Source organism: Phocoena phocoena, chromosome 17, assembly GCF_963924675.1.
Source record: "Phocoena phocoena chromosome 17, mPhoPho1.1, whole genome shotgun sequence".
Classification (NCBI taxonomy): Eukaryota; Metazoa; Chordata; class Mammalia; order Artiodactyla; family Phocoenidae; genus Phocoena; species Phocoena phocoena.
This window is the reverse complement of record NC_089235.1, coordinates 79,608,898-79,628,918: the sequence shown is the minus strand read 5'-3', so window position 1 is coordinate 79,628,918 and position 20,021 is coordinate 79,608,898. Positions and strand designations below refer to the sequence as shown.

Here is a 20,021-nt window from a genome sequence, read left to right as displayed (position 1 = left end):
TGATCTCGGCAGCCTCAGTGTGGTCTGGGGGGACGCACCTGGCTCAGCTTCCACTTGGGAAGGTTTCTGTGAACTCAGCAGCCCAGGGCAGATCCAGCCGCAGTTTCCAGGACCCTCGGCTGTGGGCAGACAGATAGACATCTGGTCTACCGTCCGGGTGTTTGCAGCCTCCCCGGGAGCCCCATAACCCCTGAGATAATCATTAGCATCATGGCCGTAGCTGCTGGTGGTTGATCAGCTGTGTGCCAGGTGCCAAAGGCACTAAGTTCCAGGCCTCCCAGGAGCAGCCCTGAGACAAGGGCTGGAGAGCAGGTGGCTTATTCCGGAGGTGAAGGCTCATCTCCAGGGGAGACGGGGAAGGGAGGTCACCATCCAGCTGCCACTGCAGACGGTCCCCTAGGGCTCTCTGACGCCCATGTAGAACCCTCACCTCAGAATCGTCCCACCTGGGCGAGGAAGTGCGGGTACCGTCTCCCAGTTGTCAGTGCTGGGGCCTCAGGGACTGAGGGGGGTATCGATTCCCTACCTCGCTGGGGGGAAATGGGATCCAGGCCAGGAAGTGCAGCGCCGGTGCTGGGAACGGGGCACAGGCGGGAGGCGGCCAGGCCTACGGCGGTCCCTGGTAGGTGCCTTCCAGGGTTGGCCGTGCGGGGGCTCATGGTAAAGCCGAGAGTGAAGCAGGCGGCTTGCCTAAGCTCTCACTGCTGGAGGCCAGAGGCTACAGTCAGGTGTCTGAACTACCGGCCCGCCGACCCCGCCTGAGGACCTCCCAGAAAGGTCTTCTCCGCTCCCTGGGACTGTGGCAAGCGTGTGCAGAGACCATTCCCTTCACTCTTCTCACGCCCAGGGCCCCCTTCCTGTGGAGCCACTGGCCCTTCCAATCCAGCCAAGGCCAGCGTGAGCCAGTGCTGGACACAGTGCCCAGCACGAGGAGGTACATAAGTGTCTGTGGATGAGTGAATAAATGAAAAGATCAGTGCGTAGGGGCCTCACTGTCTCCAGCTCGCCCAGTCCTCCCCTACCTGTCTCCCGTTTGCAGACTGAGGACATCTGCCAGGGTCCTGGGGGCCAAGATGCCAAGGCCCAGCCTGCCCACTGGCCAGGCCTCTGCAGCAGAACCAGCAAGGTGGTGCTGCCTTCGGGGCGTTCCAGCCTCCAGGAGGCCAGCTGACTTCTCCAGGCCCCGCACGGTCCTGCAGGAGCCGCCTGCCCTACAGCGACACAGGCCCTCCAGGTGGCAGGCTCCAAGCTGGGCACTGCAGGCACGGGAAGGCAGAGGGGACCCAGTGGTGGTATAAACAGCGTGGGGTGGAGTGTGGGGAGGGGACCCTGAGGCCTGGGTCCCTGCCCGCAGACCAGCAACCCAGCTTTTACCTCACCAGCCAAGAGGGCACCTGAACTTTAGGGATGGAGAACCTCAGGGCAGCATTGGGGACACGAGGTTCTCCTTCAAAACCATCCCTGCTGGCATCCTCCAAGCTGGGCGGCAATCCTGTGTCCACTCAGCCACTTCAGTGCCTGTTCAAGACCCTTCCCCACCTGGCAAGGGGCACGAACTCGAGGTCTGAACCTGGCAGAGAAAGCTCCACTGCCCCGAGCAAGCGTAGCCTCCACTGTCCCCTGCTTCCTCGTCCAGGTGGGAAGTGTGGCCCTGGAGCCACCCTGCTCCAGCCCCTACCGGTGGCCTCGCTCTCTGGAGCCCTAGGAGGATAACAGGAGCAGACAGAGCTCTCCACAGCGCAGGGAGGGGGAGGGAGTGTGCTCTGGGCCAGGCCCAAGCTGCCCATTAGAGGCATCTTCCAGTCCTGGGCTGGAGGGAGGTTTGAAAGAGCCCTGAGGGGCGCGTGGTCTCGGCTATGGGAGGGGGTTGCTAACCTAAAACAGTATAACAGCCAGTTCTTTTACCAGCAAAATGTGTTTGTTCTGGAATAGCAAAGGATTGCAATTTGGGATTTGCAAAGAATGCAACTGTGGTGAACTATATGTATGTCTGGTAAAGCAAAGAAGAGACTCTTTTGCAGAGGAGAAGGGGAGTTGGGAGGGGCTGTTATAAACAGAGTCCATTGGAGGAAACTGGGAGTTGACGGAGTGGTAGCTTTTCATTGGCTGGGCTGTTGTCGGGCGGGGAGAAAAATCTTCTTTCCTCCTGCTGGTCTTGGTGTCACTTCTTGCCAGAGATGCAAGGTAGGTCTCTTCCTGTTGGGATCTGTATTGACCTTGAGGGGTAGGTGCATGAGAGCGCCCTCTTCTGGCATCCCAACTCCATTTTAGTGACTTTCCCTTTATTAATTTTCACAGGGGGCTGGTGGTGAAATGGGCTCAGGTCCACACCTACCCTCTGTGCCCAGCTTCTGGCAGCAAGGCTGCCCGCCACACTCCCACTTTGCCAGCAGAGGGTGCTAGAGGGAGATGGACACTGGAGGGCAGGAGCTGTGCCTGTGACACGGCTGTCCCTTGGCACCGCTTTAAACAGGATAACGGCTCTGCCCAGGGTGTGACGAAGTTTCCATGACGTTTTGCTGGAACAGAACCCAAGGGCACCATCTCAGAGAGGGAGCCTCTCCCATGCAGACATCCCCTGAGATGGTGTACCTGTTCACCTTGGCCCCTGCTCTGGCTGGTGAGCTCCTATTCACCCTTCCCGGCCCATCTCTAGTGCCCCTCACTGGGGAGCTGGCAGTGCCCCCCCCCCACTCCGTGGCTCAGCCCCAGCCTGCAAGGAGGGCGTGCCGGGCTGTCCCAGGTGTGCCCTGCTGGCCGCTGGCTGCTGGGACTCCCTTGTTTATCCAGTTTCCCACCTTCTTGCTCCTGGAGAACACCAGCTGCCCATGATCAGGAACACGGGTGTCCCTGCATCCTGGCTCCTTGCTGCCCAGACCAGCCCAAAGAGGAGCAGCCCTCCCACCTGGGGACCCAGAGTGAATTATCCCCATCCTCCACCTCTCTCTCTGTCCCTCCTCTGAAGGAGCCAGGGAGGCTCAAGGAGGGGCTAGCTGGGACACTCCCGGGCCAGGTGGACACTCAGAGACCCCCACCCCGAGACTGGGGCCCTTCAGGATGGGTAGGGAGGTGCTGGTGTTCTCCCTGCTGCAGGGAAACAGAAGGCTGCAGTGCGGGGGGTAGGGGCCAGGCTCTGCGTGAGCGGGAAGGGAAGGAAGAGGGGAGACTGGCCGAGGGCAGGTGCCAGAGCAACTCAGGACACCGAGCTTTCTACTCAGGACACTCAGAGTCCCACCAGCCTGAGCTCTCTGGTGGCTGCTTAAGCCCTTTCTGAGGCGCCCTGTGCCCGTGCGCACAGCAGCCTTTCTGTCCTTCCCCAACACTCTGGGCATGGGTCCTAAGACTAGAACAGCATCCGTTCCTTATGGCCAGGAATAAGGCTCAGCATGTGACCAAAGCCCAGGCTCAGAGTGGGACCAGGGCCAGGGCTCGGAATGTGACCAGGGTCAGGGCTCAGAGTGTGACCAGGGTCAGGGCTCAGAGTGTGACCAGGGTCAGGGCTCAGAGTGGGACCAGGCTCAGGGCTCGGAGTGGGACCAGGGTCAGGGCTCAGAGTGTGACCAGGGTCAGGGCTCAGGGTGTGACCAGGGTCAGGGCTCAGAGTGGGACCAGGGTCAGGGCTCGGAGTGTGACCAGGGCCAGGGCTCGGAGTGTGACCAGGGTCAGGGCTCGGAGTGTGACCAGGGTCAGGGCTCAGAGTGGGACCAGGGTCAGGGCTCAGAGTGGGACCAGGGTCAGGGCTCGGAGTGGGACCAGGGCCAGGGCTCAGAGTGGGACCAGGGTCAGGGCTCGGAGTGTGACCAGGGTCAGGGCTCAGAGTGGGACCAGGGTCAGGGCTCAGAGTGGGACCAGGGTCAGGGCTCAGAGTGTGACCAGGGTCAGGGCTCAGAGTGGGACCAGGGTCAGGGCTCAGAGTGTGACCAGGGTCAGGGCTCAGCGTGGGACCAGGGCCAGGGCTCGGAGTGGGACCAGGGTCAGGGCTCAGAGTGTGACCAGGGTCAGGGCTCAGAGTGGGACCAGGCTCAGGGCTCTGGAGCCCCCTTGGTGAAATAGGCATAGGAACATCCCTTTTCCAGACCTGCCTGACAGCGTGGGGCCTGAGTTCACATCCTGGGTCCCCACCACTCTGTCCCTGGCACAGGGCGGGAGGAAGGGTCAGACGCAGGGAGGGGAGGGGGGAAGGGGGAGGCAGGAACAGGGCTCAGCCTCTTGTTCACGTGGTGGTCCTGGGTTCATAACTGGGGTCAAGGACTTTTCCCAGAGGGAGGGATGGAGCTCCTCTGGGCAGGTGTCCAGTCCAGGGCCTCACTGGGATCTTAGTTTTCTCGCCTGCCCTGCACACCTGTGGGGCAGGGAGCTCCATGTCTCCTCTCAGCCACTCTGGGGAGTGGAGGCCAATGCCAGGCTGAGGAGGCCATGTGTTAATTGTGACCTGGGGTGGGAGCCTGGGCCTTAATTGGAGAACGTCCAGCTGGTAAAAGAGTGAGTTTCAAATGCCTGGTTAGTTTAATGAGGCGTGGCTCCCCCCCGGCCCCCAGCCCCTGGGCAGGCTGGTACTTGGGACGCATTTCTCTGCCCATCCCCAGGCCAGGGCAGCCTCTGCCCTCCTGCCCTCCTCGTGCGGAGGATCCCCCCCTTCCCTGAGAGCATCTCTGCAGATAGCTGGGCCCTCTCAGGCCCCTGCCCCACAGGACTGCAGAATCTTTGCTGCAAAAGGCCCTTTGAGAGTCCTTATGTTCAGTATTTCCCACATTGCCCTATTAGGGGAAAAAAATCTCTTACAAATCCCCAGGAATATAGACCTCAGTTTGAGAAATGCTGTGCCCCCGGGAGAAATCCAGCGGACTTTGCTTGTGGGAGGGTTTTGGGAACCCACCCCCTTGCCTATTGCTCTGCACTGGCTCCTCCCCTTCTTTCAAGCCCCGCCCCTCATCGCCCCTACTTCAAACGCAGTCCACCTTCTCCAGGCTGCGCACAGGGCTCTGGTGTGTTACCCGACAGATCACTGAACGCGGGTCCCCCAACCCCTCACATTCAGCCCTTCGTCCCTGCACCCCAGGACCAAGGGGTTACGGAGTAGAAATCAGCAACGCCTGGGGCAGGGGGAGCCCAGAGCCCCAGGAGCTCTCTCCCTCCCACAGACTGTCTCCTGCACCCACAGACCCAAGGCCCGGCTTCCGCCTGCTGGCCTCTGAGCTGGGTCTAGGGCCGGCCCACTGCCTGGCGCTGCAAACAAAAGGCTCATGGCCCCAGTCTGGGCTCCATCGTGCCCTTCCCAGCCACATGACCCTCGAAGCAAGATCGAAGAACTTCCTCAGGCCTGGGCTGAGGGCTGAGGTGGAGTCTGGAAAGTCACCCAGGCTTCAGAGTCCAGTCCGTATCTCAGGACAGCTCCAGGCAAGGCTGGGCTTCAGGCCAGGGAAGCCAGGAGCTGCTGGGCAAGGCCTGGCTGCTGCCACGGCCCGTGGCCGCAGGAGATCACCAAGCTCGGAGGGATGATGGAGTGGATGGAGTCGAATGGAGAGAATGGTGTGGATGGGGTGGGAGGTGTGGATGGAGTTGAATGGAGTTGAAGGGAGTGGAGTGGACAGAGTAGAGGGGTGGTGTGGGTGGGATAAATGGAGTAGAGTGAGTGGTGTGGACGGAGTGGGCGGTGTGGACGGAGGGGGTGGTGTGGACGGAGTGGGTGGTGTGGACGGAGGGGGTGGTGTGGATGGAGGGGGTGGTGTGGACGGAGGGGGTGGTGTGGATGGAGTGGATGGAGTGGATGGTGTGGACGGAGTGGGCGGTGTGGACGGAGGGGGTGGTGTGGACGGAGTGGGCGGTGTGGACGGAGGGGGTGGTGTGGATGGAGGGGGTGGTGTGGACGGAGGGGGTGGTGTGGATGGAGTGGATGGAGTGGATGGTGTGGACGGAGGGGGTGGTGTGGACGGAGTGGACGGAGGGGGTGGTGTGGACGGTGTGGACGGAGGGGGTGGTGTGGATGGATGAATGGTGTGGACGGAGTGGACGGAGTGGGCGGTGTGGATGGAGTGGGTGGTGTGGATGGATGAATGGTGTGGACGGAGTGGACGGAGTGGGCGGTGTGGATGGAGTAGGTGGTGTGGATGGATGCATGGTTTGGATGGAGTGGATGGAGTGGATGGTGTGGACGGAGGGGGTGGTGTGGATGGATGAATGGTGTGGACGGAGTGGACGGAGTGGATGGTGTGGATGGAGGGGGTGGTGTGGATGGATGAATGGTGTAGACGGAGTGGACGGAGTGGACGGTGTGGATGGAGGGGGTGGTGTGGACGGAGTGGATGGAGTGGATGGTGTGGACGGAGGGGGTGGTGTGGATGGATGAATGGTGTGGACGGAGTGGATGGAGTGGATGGTGTGGACGGAGGGGGTGGTGTGGATGGATGAATGGTGTGGACGGAGTGGGCAGTGTGGACGGAGTGGGTGGTGTGGACGGAGTGGATGGAGTGGGCGGTGTGGACGGAGGGGGTGGTGTGGATGGATGGATGGTGTGGACGGAGAGGACGGTGTGGACAGAGGGGGTGGTGTGGATGGATGGATGGTGTGGACGGAGTGGACGGAGTGGGCAGTGTGGACGGAGGGGGTGGTGTGGATGGATGGATGGTGTGGACGGAGTGGGCAGTCTGGACGGAGTGGGTGGTGTGGACGGCGTGGATGGAGGGGGTGGTGTGGATGGATGAATGGTGTGGACGGAGGGGGTGGTGTGGACGGTGTGGATGGAGGGGGTGGTGTGGACGGAGTGGGCAGTGTGGACAGAGTGGGTAGTGTGGATGGAGGCATGGTTTGGATGGAGTAGATGGAGTGGATGGTGTGGACGGAGGGGGTGGTGTGGACGGAGGGGGTGGTGTGGATGGATGAATGGTGTGGACGGAGTGGACGGAGTGGACGGTGTGGATGGAGGGGGTGGTGTGGACGGAGGGGGCAGTGTGGACAGAGTGGGTGGTGTGGATGGAGGCATGGTTTGGATGGAGTGGATGGAGTGGACGGTGTGGACGGAGGGGGTGGTGTGGACGGAGTGGGCAGTGTGGACGGAGGGGGTGGTGTGGATGGATGAATGGTGTGGACGGAGTGGATGGTGTGGACGGAGTGGACGGAGTGGGCGGTGTGGACGGAGTGGGTGGTGTGGACGGTGTGGACGGAGGGGGTGGTGTGGATGGATGAATGGTGTGGACGGAGTGGGCAGTGTGGACGGAGGGGGTGGTGTGGACACCAGGATTGCTTGTTCAGTGTCTGTCCCATCTCAGTATACAGATGTGCACAATTTTTGGGGAAGTGATCAGAACTTCGGTTCCTCACCCACCCTTATCTTTTGGGGCCTGGGGTAAATGGGAGCCCACGTACCATAGAGCCAAAAATATGACAGTTCTAAAAGAAGCTTTAAAAAAGTTAGAATAAAATATCATTGACAAATATACCATGGAAACAAACTGGACAGGGACCTCCCTGGCGGTCCAGTGGTTAAGACTCTGCTTCCAATGCAGGGGGAGCAGGTTCAGTCCCTGGTCGGGGAACTAAGATCCCACGTGCCACATGGCGCGGAAAAAACAAAAACCCAAACAAACAAACAAAAACTGGACCGTCTAGTGCGAGTCTAGGTTCCCGGCTCCTTGGCGGCTGGCCCCAGCCCGAGACCTGAGCTGCCCTGCGCTGCAAGGCTGGCCCTGCGTGCGTGTGGCCCCAGCCTGTACGCCAGCTCCACCTCCCACCCCCACCAACAGCTGCCCTGTGCCACACCTGGGCCTGAGGATGAGCACCCAGAAGCTCAGCCCGTGCTCTGCGGGTGGGTGAAGCAGCCATCCCCCCCACAGGGGTCCTGGGAAAGGGTGCAGGCTCCAGGCGGGCGCCTCTAGGACACAGGTCAGGGCGGGGGTCTGACAGTGTTCTAGACAGAGGTGATTCTGCCGAGGAGGGGAAGGTGGAGAGAGGGCCGTGGGCACAGGCCAGGCTTGGGCGAGGGAGGGCCTGGAGGTATGTGTGGGTCCGCCCTGGAGGCGGATGTGAGGGCAGAGTTACTCAGAGAGCCCTGCGGCCCAGTCAGAGTTGCATCCAGAAGGGTGGCTATAGTTACCGGGGAGGGGCCGGTAGCCATCACGAGAGAGGCTGCGCCCTGGGAGGGGATGGAGTAGAGACACCAGGAGATGTGAGCTCCCACCCCAAGACACTAAGTGGGGGCAGCCCCGTGTGAGTAGGCCATTTGCTGCATTCCCCAGGGCACCCTTGTCACCCACAGTCCCCCGAGCCTGGCCTGGAGGCCTGAAGGGCAGCAGAGCGGCTCCCAGTGGGACGCCACTGGCTCCGCTTGCCCCTGGTCAGTGGGGCCCACAGACCAGCACCCTAGGAGCTCACCGGAAATGCAGGCTCAGGTCCCACCTGGGGCTCCAAGTCAGAAGCAGCATTTTGCCAGAGCCCAGGTGATCTGTGTGCCTGCTCTGGATTGACAGGCCCGTCCAAAGCCAGCTTTCAGCCTGTGGTGCCTCAGTTTCCCCGTTAAAATGCCTCCCTGCCGGCCCTGGCCCAAGAGAGAGGCCCAGGGGAGATGGCTATGCCTACTCAGAAGAGCTCTGGGGGAGCCGTGTCCCCCAGACCCCAGGGCACAGCTGTGACCCCTAGACCAGACCTCAGGGCAGGGCCCTGTCCTTAAGACTCCCAGAGCGGGTCACCATGCCCGTGCTGCCTTCCTTCTTCCCAGCCCAACCTGGGGCCTCGTGATAACTGCAGAGACAGGGAGGCCGAAGGTTCGGCACAGAGGGACAGGCAGAGAGAGGATTAGCAGACCTCCTGAGAGCCCCTGGGGCCCCTGGGGGGCAGGGCAAGGGGAGGCCCAGGAGGCATGAGTCAGGCTGGCCTGGCTGGCCCAAGCTCACCTCTAGCTAAATGCCTAGGTCTGCCTGACCAGGAAGCCGGCCGTACAAAGGCCCCCGGTGTCGGCTGTGGGGGACACGGGCGGTGTCCGGTGTTCCCAGTCCTAGCTGGTAGATGCCCCACGATGAGGCCACTCCTGGTGTTCCTGCTTCCGGCTGTGCTGTGCACTGACCTGGGTAAGGGACGCTGACCTGGGTGGGAGGTGCCGGGTAGGGCTGGCTGCGGTCTGAGGGTCTGCGGCATCAGCCTGGATGGGGGGCTGCAGGGATTGGGGGGAGAGGCCCTCGTGGCTGCTCCCTGACCAGCCAGACACGGAGACCTTGGTGTCCCTTTGGGCACAGTTTCTGGCATATCTGCCTCCTGTGGGGCGAAGGACCCTGGCGAGCGGTCCGAGGCGGCAGAGCTCTGGGCCAGGCAGGGGGACCTTGGTTCCAGTGAGGGTAACCAACTGTCCTGTTTTCCTGGGATTTCTGGGAGGTGGGACTGTGGTGCTAAAACCAGGGGAAAAAATCAGTCACCCCCCTTGAGTCCCAGTTCTGCCCCTACCTGATGACCTGGTTTTATGACCTTGAACACCAGCGCCTGGTGCTTTTAAGGTCACCGGAAATGGGGCCTGAGGAGTGGGGGGTACAGCCCGTGATTATCAGCTGAATAACTATCATCTGGGGATAATTAGCCCCATCTGTGGCTTCCCTTGAGGGTGGCTGGGGGATGAGGGTGGAGGTGGAGCCGCCAGCTGTCGGGGAAGGCCCGGGGTGGGGGGTGGGTAGAGGGCAGAGGGGAAGGAGGCACCTTGGGGATCAGTCCCAGATTGGGGGGGCTGGAAAGACAGGTGGAGGGGACTTTCGGGCGAGGGTGTGAGGCTGGTTCCGTGGACCGGGCAGTGGGCAGGGTCGCTTCTCAAAAGAGAGCCTGGCGCAGAGGTGAGTAGCGGGAAGAGAGAGCCGGTGCTGGGGAGGGTCCAGCTGCGGGAGCAGGGCAGGGGGCAGGCGGGCTTGGGACGTCTCCATCCTCCAGGGCTTAGCGGTCCTGGGAGGCTGACACTGGGAGATAGCACAGGGACCTGTGGAGCGTTAACCCATTAATGCTCAGCACGGCCCAAGGACGTAGGGACGATCTGGACCCCTGTGGGGGAAACTGAGGCACAATAAGGTTCTTGGTCAAGGGAAGCTAGGAGTGTCTCCCCACCCCACCAGCGCCCAGGACGTAGCTGCACACAGAGGATTAGGAGCGCCGGGGGGTCACCCTGAGACACAGAGGCCTATTCTTCTTGGGGAGTTCCAGAAGCCTGACCTGGGAGGTACGGCCTCCGAGCCCGGGGCGGGGGCTCTGGAGGTCTGAGCTTGACCTCCTGCTTGCCTGTGGTCCAGCCACAAGCGCCCCAACCCTCCCCATAGGCGGAAATAGATTTGACATCAGTGGACCCATGTGGGCAAGGACACCCCACGGGGCACCCCGCCCGGGTCCCCCACAGCCCCCTACCCCGAGCCCTGGCAGAGAGGTGCCCTTTCCTACAGCACAGCCCGCGTAAGGGGCTCCTAGCTTTCCCACCTGCCCACTTGCCCTGTCACAGCTCCTGGGTCCTCGCAGCCTGGTCCCCGCCGGCCTGGCCTCCGCCAGGCTGCACCTTCCGCCCGAGGGCTCTTTCCCCAGATGACAAGTAAAAATCTGTTCATCTGTCCAGGCCCAGCTCCAGGGCCACCCACTCCAGGGAGCCTTCCCAGACTGCAGCCACCCTCTGTGAAGACCGTGGTCCCTCTCGGCCAAGTGCCCACAGGGTGTCTGTTGCAACTCCGCTCCAGGACATTGGGGTGACGCACTGCACCTCGGGCGGGCGGCCACCCTTGGACGGCCTTTGGGGCCTCCGGGACAGGGGCCTTGTCCCGGTCTCCCTGTCGGTGGGCCCTAGGGCCGGCTGCTCAGCGTTCAGGGGTGAGCCAGGACCGGACCTTTGGCTGCAGCCTCCCCATCGATCGGCCTGGGGTGGGGTGCACCAGCAGGCCCCAGGTATTGAGGGGCAAGGCCTTTCCTTCCTGCTAGTAAACAACACTTAGCACCTACTGTGTGCAGGCAGCAGTCCTGAGCCTGCAGCCCCATCCTGTAGGTAAGGACACTGCGGCCCAGAGAGGGACGGGGCAGTGAGGAAGAGGACCCAGGTCGTCTCTGTCCCGGGGGAGCCTGCAGACCTCCACCCACCGCCTCTGCCCACACTCCTGCTGCCAGACTGGCGCTCACACACACAGGGCCAGTGAGCACAGCAGTCCCTGCCCCTCGGCCTGTCCCAGGGGACCAAGAAGAGGGGGCGCTCAGTCTAGCCCCAGGCCCGGGCCCCGAGGCCGCCCACCCCAGTGGCTGCCTGAGCCCCCAGCCCAGACTGACCACGGGTCTGCTTCCTTTCCTCCCAGCCCAGGCCCTGCCCTGCTGCGGCCTCGAGCCCTGCGAGCCTGGTGGAGTGCCCTCTCCTCGGCCCACCCAGACCCTGGGGGACACCACGCCCTCCAGCAGGAATCCCCGCAGTGGGGCCCACCCCGGGGCTCTAGGGGGCAGGGGCTACCCATCCTTGTTTGTAATACTCACGTGTCCATACAAGGGTCGGTTAAGAGAAACTCCTTCTGCAGCCCAACAACACCGTCCCAGCAAGGCCCCAGCGTGGGCTTCCTGGTTTGAGTGAGTCCATGTAAAATACTCGGGAGGGAGGGAGCAGCCGGTCCACGGATTCTGCAAGACGTGGGCACGCAAGGAGGGTGATGCCTGGGACGCCTGGCCTCGGTCGGCAGCCCGGCCGGGGCGCCTCTCCCGGGCTCCCTACCTCCCATCATGCGTGGCAGGACCCCCGAACTGGGCACCTCGCACTGTGCTGGGGCCCCGGCCTGCCCTGCCCAACCACGCCCAGACCCTGCCTTCTCCAGGCTCCCCTCACACCCCCAGGGCAGGCCCCTCCTTCCTGCAACCTCCCGGGATCCCCTCTTCAGCTCTGAGCATCCGCCGGCTGAACCGGGGCCCCAGCTCTCGAGTAGGGCCTGCTGGTGACAGTGACAGGCAGGGCCAGTGTCCCTCCAGCCGCCTCGCTCTCCCACCTTCCCGTCCACTGGTCAGCCAGAGCGTTCATGCATCACAGACCCACGGCGCCTCCTTCGTTCCTGCCTCCGGGGCTCAGGGTGCTGAAATCGGGGAGGGATGGAGCCTCTGGAAGGCCACTGGCACCCCTGCCAGCCCCTGCCAGGTGAAGTCAGACCTTTCCCACGGTACCCTGGTTGCCCACGGAGGCGGGGGGGGGACATCGGTACTGGGAGGTGGCCCTACCTCCCCCAGAGGCGACCCCGCAGGGTGTTGAGAGAGAAGGAATAGAGCTGCAGGGCTGCTCTGAGCTGTCTGAGGCGTGGGGTCTGGTGAGTTCGCGCGTCCTCGGTCTTGGGGGCCCCGCTGTGCCCTGGAGGCAGGTCCTCAGCAAGGCACATGCTCAGGTGGGGACGCAGCACTTACTTCTGTCCCGAACCCCCTGGGCCAGAGAGGCAGAAACATGCTTTCAGCAAATCCCACGTTGGGGGCTGACACGGCACCCCCGGGTAGCCCCTCGGAGCCTCAGTGTACCCCGGCAGGGGTGCTCAGCTCTGTGCCCACCCCTGCCCATCCTACATCCGCGATCAGGGCACGCCAGGCGCCCGGAGCTCTGAGTGGCCCCAGGGCCTGTGTGCGCAGCCACTGTCGGTCCCCTGCTCCTGTGGCAAGGCAGTGGTGGCCGTTCCGTCGGGGAGCACAGCAGCCCTGAGAAGTGCAGGGCAGCAGAGGTCTCAAGCCAGTGGGAGGGGGCCTGCCCTCCTGTGGGACTCCTGCCCGCTGTCTGCACCTTGGGCTATGTCTGGGGGACAAGATAGGCTGAGGGTGCCCTGCCTTGAAATAAGGGTGTCAGGGTTCCCTTGGGGGCCCTCCCAGCCCCCAGCACAGCCAGGCCCAGAGGCCCAGGAACAGGTGTTATTGGGGCACGTATGGGGCAGCCATCCCAGCAGCAAAGGTGAGCTCAGGGTTGGACCACTCCACCCAGCCTTAGAAGCTTGGGGTTTCTTCTCTTAAGGAAAGTGGAAATTTCCTTTCTTGCCTCTCTTCTCTGACCAACCTTCCCTCTGGGGCAGGCCCCACCCCTACAAGTCCCAACGGAGAGCCACGTTGGACGCCACATGACGACTCATGGCCACCTCCTCCAAGAGCTTCTGTGTTCAGAAGTAGGGGTGGGGCAAGGGGGCTGTTTCCAGATGAAGACACTCACTCTCCCTCACTACAGATGAGCAAACTGAGGCATGAGGAGCCTTCCGGACCCCTTCCCGGCCCCCCAGCTCCTGGTGGGGGAGTGGTGGTCTGCACCCAAGCCTGAGTTCTCTCTACGCCCACCTACAGGTGCCCCCCAGTCATTAAATCAGCAGACACTCAGAGATCACGTGGACACTGAGACATCACGGTGACACAGCAGACCTGGGGGCCGTAGCCCGCAAACCGACAAGCAAAAGTGGGCCCGCAAGTTCTGACGGGGACTCGGGAGGAGGTCGGGTGCTGCAGGGCTCACTGGCCTCTCAGAAGGCGAGGTTGTGGCTGTGATCCTGACCACGGGCAGGCAGTCGGACGGCAGGTGCAAAGGCCCGGAGGTAGGGAAGGGCTGGAGGGACTTCAAGAGGACCCCCGGCGGGAAGACTGAGGGTGGGCACCTGATGTGCCAGCAGAGCAGGGCTCTCGGACAACGGGGCAGGGAGGCTGGCTCTGACCCTGGAGCCCCCGCTTCTGCTGCTGGTTTAGGGAGGAGCATTTAGGGGGCGCGGGGGTAGGGCCGTCTGTGGAAGGCTCAGGCTTCGACCTGTTATTTCTGAAATCCCTGAGGGAGGGTGGGGTGGGAGGGCAGGGAGGCAGCTGGAGCTCAGAGGGCTTGGGAGCAGGGGTGACTCTGCAGTCTTCTGGGCTAGAAGCCCAGGCTGCCAGCCAGCAGGGGTCCTGGAGCACCAGGCCCTCCGTGTGCCCTGGGCTTCGCAGTCAGAGCTGCCTCCTCTGTTCTGGGCACATCCCTGGGGGCTCCTGGGCCTCTGTGAGTCACCTTTCCTCCAGCCAGGGGGGCCGCCCCTGCTCCCTTCTTACATAACATCCGAAGTTATGACGGCACAAACCCTCTGATCCCCTGAGCCCCTGGGATTGTAGTCATGAGCTGCTGGCAGGCCCAGACTGGGACCCACCTCCCTGCCCCGGGGCTGTACCCACACCCAGGATGGATGGATGGGTAATGGATGGGTGGATGGATACATGGATAGATGGGTGGATGGATGCATGCGTGCATGATGGATAGATGAGTGGATGGGTGGGTAGGTGTTGGGAGCAAGTGAGGACAGAGAAGTGAGGGTGGAAAGTGAGAAGGGCCCCGTGGTCACTACCCCAGAACCTATACCCATGCCTTCATGGAAGGACGCAGCTCACACCTGAGGGCTTCGCCCTCATCACCCAGATCTCCAAGTCCCAGTGTCCTCTCAGGGACACAGCCAGAGAAGCTGACGGTCAGGGCCCACGTGGGGCTCCGTGGAGAGGTGCCCAGTGCTGGCCCTAGGAGCTGCTGTGAGCAGGGCTCCTGTGAGGCCTCTCCTAGGGCTCCTGCCCAGCCACTCCTGGCAACAGGCTGTGCTTCCAGGCAGGGAAGGGCTGCCCACGTAGCTACTCCCTGGATTTTTGGTCTGGCAGAGCAGGAAAGAGGGGCCCCGCATGTATGAGAGGCCAGCGGAGGGGCAGAGCCGGCCTTGGACCCCAGCCCCCAGCCCAGCCCAAGGATATTAACTGCACCCAGAAGCCTCGCCCAGCGATGGGGAGAAGGTGTCTCTGGAGAAGGGCAGCTGGTGGCCAGGGCCCCAGGGGATGATCTAGGATGGATGGGGCCACGTCAGGTCCTGGGCAGTTGGTGAGAGAGACCTACATCTAGGCCCGCGGCCCTGGGTGTAAAGGCACCAGGAAGGATGAGTGGAGAGGCCAGGGTGAGGGTCAGAGCCCCATGCTGGGGAGCCAGGCCCAGCTCTGGCTCCCACTCACTGACTGGGTGACCCTGGGCAAGGCCCTGCCCTCTGTATGTCAGCTGAGGGAGGCCCCGTATGCGTGCAGGTGTGTGACTTACAGGAACAGAGCAGGCCCAAGGGAGACCCTGGATCACTCCGCTGCCTGACTCAGGGGAAGTCACCTCACTCCAGCTGGGGAAGGAGAGAGACAGAAAGGGAGCATGACCCCCGAGGCCATGCACGGCCCCTGAGCCAGACCCTGGCTGCCTTGCCGGGATGCCCTTCCCCACTCCCCCCCGGGGAGAGCCCCCCTGGGTCCCTCGGCCTCCCTGATAATCATGGTCACGTGGGGTACACACAGAGCATCACGTGTCCACCCCCTCGACATCTCCCCGGCTAGTCAGGGGGCCCTGAAGCCTGGACCCTGTCTCTCCTCGTTCAGTCTCCGTTGCATCCTCTGTGCCTGGTACGTGCTGAGTCCTTCTAAAACTCTGTTGAAGGAATGAAGGAGGGGGTGAATGGGGTGCCTCGAGGTGGAGGAAAGTTTGGGGGTATAGTCGGGGCCGGGGCTCCCCTTATGGTGACCTGAGCTGAAGAAGCCTGTCCCGGCCTGAGGTTTGGAGGTGCCCACCCTCAGCCCGGGCAGGCCTGGGGGCCTGCTGTGCCACGCTGAGCCAGGCACTTCCCTCTCTGGGCCACACTCCTGCTCTGTGTAACCCCAGTGGCCCTGCCCCTCTCCCATGCCCAGGCTGAGACGAGGGGGAGAGGGCAGGAAGGCAAGGTGCAGGGAGAGGGCCCGGGCAGGAGAACCTCAGCTGCAGGCAGAGGCCTGGGCTTGTCCTGGCGTCTGGCTTCCTGGCCAGCTGAGTTCAGGGAGCAGGCAGGGCTGGGGGTGGGTGTAGGGGGTAGTATTCCCTCCAAGGCCTCTCCTGGGCGTCACGCCTGCTGGTACAGTCAGGTCTAGGGACCCAGGCTGATAGGAGGGCTCGGGTTCTGGAAAGCAGCTGCTCTTTCCAGCATGTGAGGGCGAAGGGAAGGAGGGGTCGGTGGTGACAGAAACAAGCCAGTCTCTGCCCCACTCCCGGATGACCTGGCGCCAGCCCGGCCCTCTCTGGCCCTTATTTCCTCACCGGTGAAAGGGGTTGGTAGGGGAAGAGCTTCAGGGCTCCTCTCTCCCCTGAACCCGGCCTCTAAGACCGTGGTGGCCAGAGCACTGCCTGCAGGAAGCCCTCCCCGACTGCACCGTCCTGATAACTCCCAGTTCTCTGAGAGCTCCAGTCATTGGAATCACCCACTTTCTCCCACAAGTAAAGTGTATCTGGGGTTGACGTTTCTGCTAGGAAGCCCCAGGAGAGGCAGCTCGCGTCCTCGTGGGCAGCCCTGCTGGGGCAAAGGCCTCCTTCCCGCAGAACAGGACCAGCTGCCGTCTCTGCTCCAGTGTCTAGCCCTGCCACCAGGGCACACAGCCACGTAAAAGCCTGAGGTGCCTCACGGAGGTGGATCGGGGGTACAGGGCCCCCTCCAGCCCCACATGCAGGGAGCCCGCTGCCCAGCTCCCTCACGCCCAGACCTCCACTCCCAGTCGGCCCGACATCCCTGGATCCTGCAGCGCCACCGGGCCCGGCAGGAAATCCAATCCCCCAAAGCTATTTTTCCAGCAGCTTCCATAACCCTTGGCCCAAGTAGTCACCACTCCCCACCTGCCATCTGCCACCCCTTGCTAGTTACCACCCTGTCACTGAGCCCTGTGCCCTGCTTCCCAGGGCCTCCTGGGCACCATCCCCTCCCACTCCGAGGGAGGCCTTGGAGCTCAGGGTGACTTTCTCTCTCTGGATCAGGGCCCAGGGACCCCCACGTCACCTGCCTTGTCAATCCAGACCCCAGCTGCCTTAAACCAGCCCCAGGGACCAGCCAGTAGGACAGGCAGCCTTTGCGGGCTCAGGCGGCTGATGCGGGGCTGCCTCGGGGGCTCCTGCCTGCCCCCTCCCTGTGCCCCCCAGGATCCTGGAAGGCACCGCAACACCACCCCTCCACCATCGTGCAGGTCTTGCAGGTCCAGTGACTGCTTCAGGGTGGGCACACCTCTTTGGCCCCCCAGCATCACGATATGCACCCTTGACTCGGCAGGGAGGAGGTGAGGCCCAGCTCAGAAGCCAGCTTGCCTGGGGGCCTGCCAGGAGGAAAGGCCAGGGGTCTGTAGCCCAGACCTGACCGTCCTGAGCCTCTGCTCCAAAGAGCCTTAGGCTGGCCCAGATCCCCACAGCAGGCGCTGCCCCACCAGACCCTCAGGGGGATGTCCACCGGCAGGTTCGGCTGCTGGCAGCGGCCCAGGGCCGACCTCCATTGGTGCCCCGGCCCCAGTCAGCGTCATCACAGCCTGCCTCTGCGGGTCCCACCCGCACCTCCCAGCAGGGTCTGCCGGGCACATCGGAGAAGTAGTGGGGTCCCAGGGTCAGCAAGCAGACAGGGAAACCTGTGGGGAGAGGGACAAGGGAAGGGGGAGCCTACATGCAGAGGCCCGAGTCCCTCCTGTGAGCAGTGCCGGAGGGGGAAGGTGCGGCGGGATCTGCCCGGCAGCCCCCAGCCGAACCCCGCACCGGGCGGGACCCTAGGCCTGGCCTGGAAGAGCACACTGCCTTTCAGGACCAAAGCAGACATGCAGAGCAATTGTCACAAGGCAGGACGCAGGCAGCTGCTGGAGGAGGGCCGGGCTGGAGCATGGCGGAGGGAGCACTTGGCGAGGAGGGGACCTGGGGCCTGGAAAGATGGCAGGTAGGGGCGGTGGAGACGACGGGGGGTTGAGTCTTTGCCTCCACACCACCGCCTCCCCAGCATCCAGCCCCTGCCCCTCCTCCGAAGCCCCAGGCCCCGCTGGACTTCACATCCCTCACCCCGGCGGTGCTCACCTCTCTGCAGGTACATCTGGCATCCACGTCCCTGCCCCGAGGGCTTCTCTTTCCCCTTCTCCCGAGGTCCAGACATCTTAGTGAACACTTCACTTCCCTAGGGTCTTTTCCCCAGGACCCCTGGGGGTCAACCTAGCAACCCAGAGCCCCCGGGAGCCCAAGAAGGCAGGGCCTGAACCTCCTCCTGCACCACGCCCCTCGGCCCCGAGCACAGCACTGGGCATCCCCAGGGCAACCACACAGGCTTGGGACTCTGTGACCTTATCTGAGGGTGGAAGTCAGAGACAAAGTGGAAGGTCAAAGACAAAGTGACCAGAGCTGGGCAGAGGACAGAGAGGAGGCAGGCGGCAGAGCCAGCTGAGGCCGCTGTCCACAGCCCAGAGAAGGGCAGGCGGTGGGGGGTGGTGGGGGGCGGTGGTGGAGCGCGGGCAGAGATCCCTCCAGCTGGCAGGGCAGGGGTGTGCCTTGCTGGAGGGCGTGGGCCAGGCCGGAAGGGGCAGGTCCCCGCCCCTACCCTCCCACCAGCACCGGTCCCAGCTATAAGGCCTCCAGAGAGGAGGGGCTCCCACTGCTCCGGGAACGCCCCGAGATGAAGACAGCCCTGCTGTTCCTTGCCGCCCTGGCTGTGGCTTCTGGGCCAGGTGAGGGGCTGGCTGGGGGCTGGGGGCAGTGGGGAGCCGGACCCTGGAAGCCTGGAGTTGCTCACTTCTAGGCACGGAGAACCTTGGCGTTGTGAACCCTAGAACAAAGTGAACCCCGCATCTTAATTTTGTGGGATCACAGACTTAACAATATTTCAGAATCAGAAAATCAACCCCAAGAATCAGACATTCTGAGAGGGAGCGATGCTGGGAGTTGTCTTGAGATGCCTCTCCTGGGGAAAGACAGATACCCAGGGTTCAGCCCCTCATCCCCCTCTCCAGGGCCCAGGGCCCTCCTGGGTCACCCTTCCCCCTCCCCCCCCCCCCCGTAGGCTCAGCATGGCCAACCTGACGGCCTCCGGGACCCCAACGCAGCCTCAGGTCCTCACCGTGGGCTCCCCACCAGGAGACAGCCCCCAGGGTGGGGACTGCAGCCAGGTCCTGTGAGCCACTATTAGCAAATCCCAGAGCCTCTGATGCCCCGGGGGAAGGGTCTTCAGTGCACCTCATACTGGCCACCCCCTCACTGGTCCTCTAGGGATGCCCGGCACTGGACAGCTCCTCCAGGTGGGGTGCCAGGGCCCCAGCAGACAGGAACTGCCACCTCCTGCCTCCTGAGGCTGTGTGCAAGACCTGGACCCTGGCGGGGCCCAGGAGCCTCAGAGGCGACTGGTCTAGGGTAGGGGTGACAGAGGGCTCTGTCCAGGAGGAGTCTTTTCTGGCAGTAAACCCAGGCATCCCTGTCTCCCTGGGAGGTCTCCCTGGGGCCTGCTGAAACCCCTACACCCTCGCCCCCAGCCCAGGCTCTCCGGTGTCACGTATGCACAAGCTCCACCAACTGTGAGAAACCTCAGGTCTGCTCAGTCAACTCAAACTTCTGCAAGACGGTGACCAAGGGTGAGCGATCTGGGGGAGGGGAAAGGGGCCCCTGCAGGACACTCCAGGGCTCTGTCCCGGTGCCCCAGGGCTTGGAGGATCATCCCTGGGGAGGATGGTGGGAGTGATCTCGGTGACTGACCGGTCACGGTGGCGATGGACGCTGGGAACTGGTACTTGGGTGGCCCTGGGGGTCGGAGGCGGTGCCTGGCCTGACCTCGCCCGCCCGTCCCCAGTGGAGCCCCTATCTGGGAACCTGGTGGAGAAGGACTGCGCCGAGTCGTGCACGCCCACGCACAACCTGCAGGGCCAAGTCAGCAGGGGGTCCTCGGCCACCCTGTGCTGCAGGGGCGACCTGTGCAACGACAGTCTGCAGAGCGCTGCGCCCGCCCGCGCCCTGCTCACCAGCGCCCCCCTCGGCCTGGCGCTGGCCCTGGGCCTCCTCGCCCTCACCTGGGCCGCCAGCCTGTGACCTTCGGGACCGGGGCCCCACCCCCTCCTCTCCCTGGCCAGGATGGGGGCTCAGACACCCTGGCTGGGGGCTCCCCTGGAAGGTCTAGTGCAGGGCGGTGGTGCGGCACGAAGAGCTGCTGGCTTGGAGCCGCCCCTCCCCCAGCACAAGAGGACGCCCCTCCCTGAGCAGCGAGGGGAGGAGGGGGGACAGGAGGCATTCGGCTCCCTTCAGGCTTCATATTCGTTCT

General features: G+C 63.3%; 1 protein-coding gene across 1 annotated transcript; it reads left to right on the top strand.

Annotated features, from left to right (window-relative positions):
* Nucleotides 1–18,392: 18,392 nt before the first annotated feature.
* LY6D (lymphocyte antigen 6 family member D) lies at nt 18,393–19,792 on the top strand. Its single transcript, XM_065895652.1, has 3 exons — nt 18,393–18,444; nt 19,243–19,341; nt 19,557–19,792. The coding sequence occupies exons 1-3, from the start codon at nt 18,393–18,395 to the stop codon at nt 19,790–19,792; spliced, it is 387 nt and encodes a 128-aa protein (XP_065751724.1).
* The last annotated feature ends 229 nt before the right edge of the window (nt 19,793–20,021 follow it).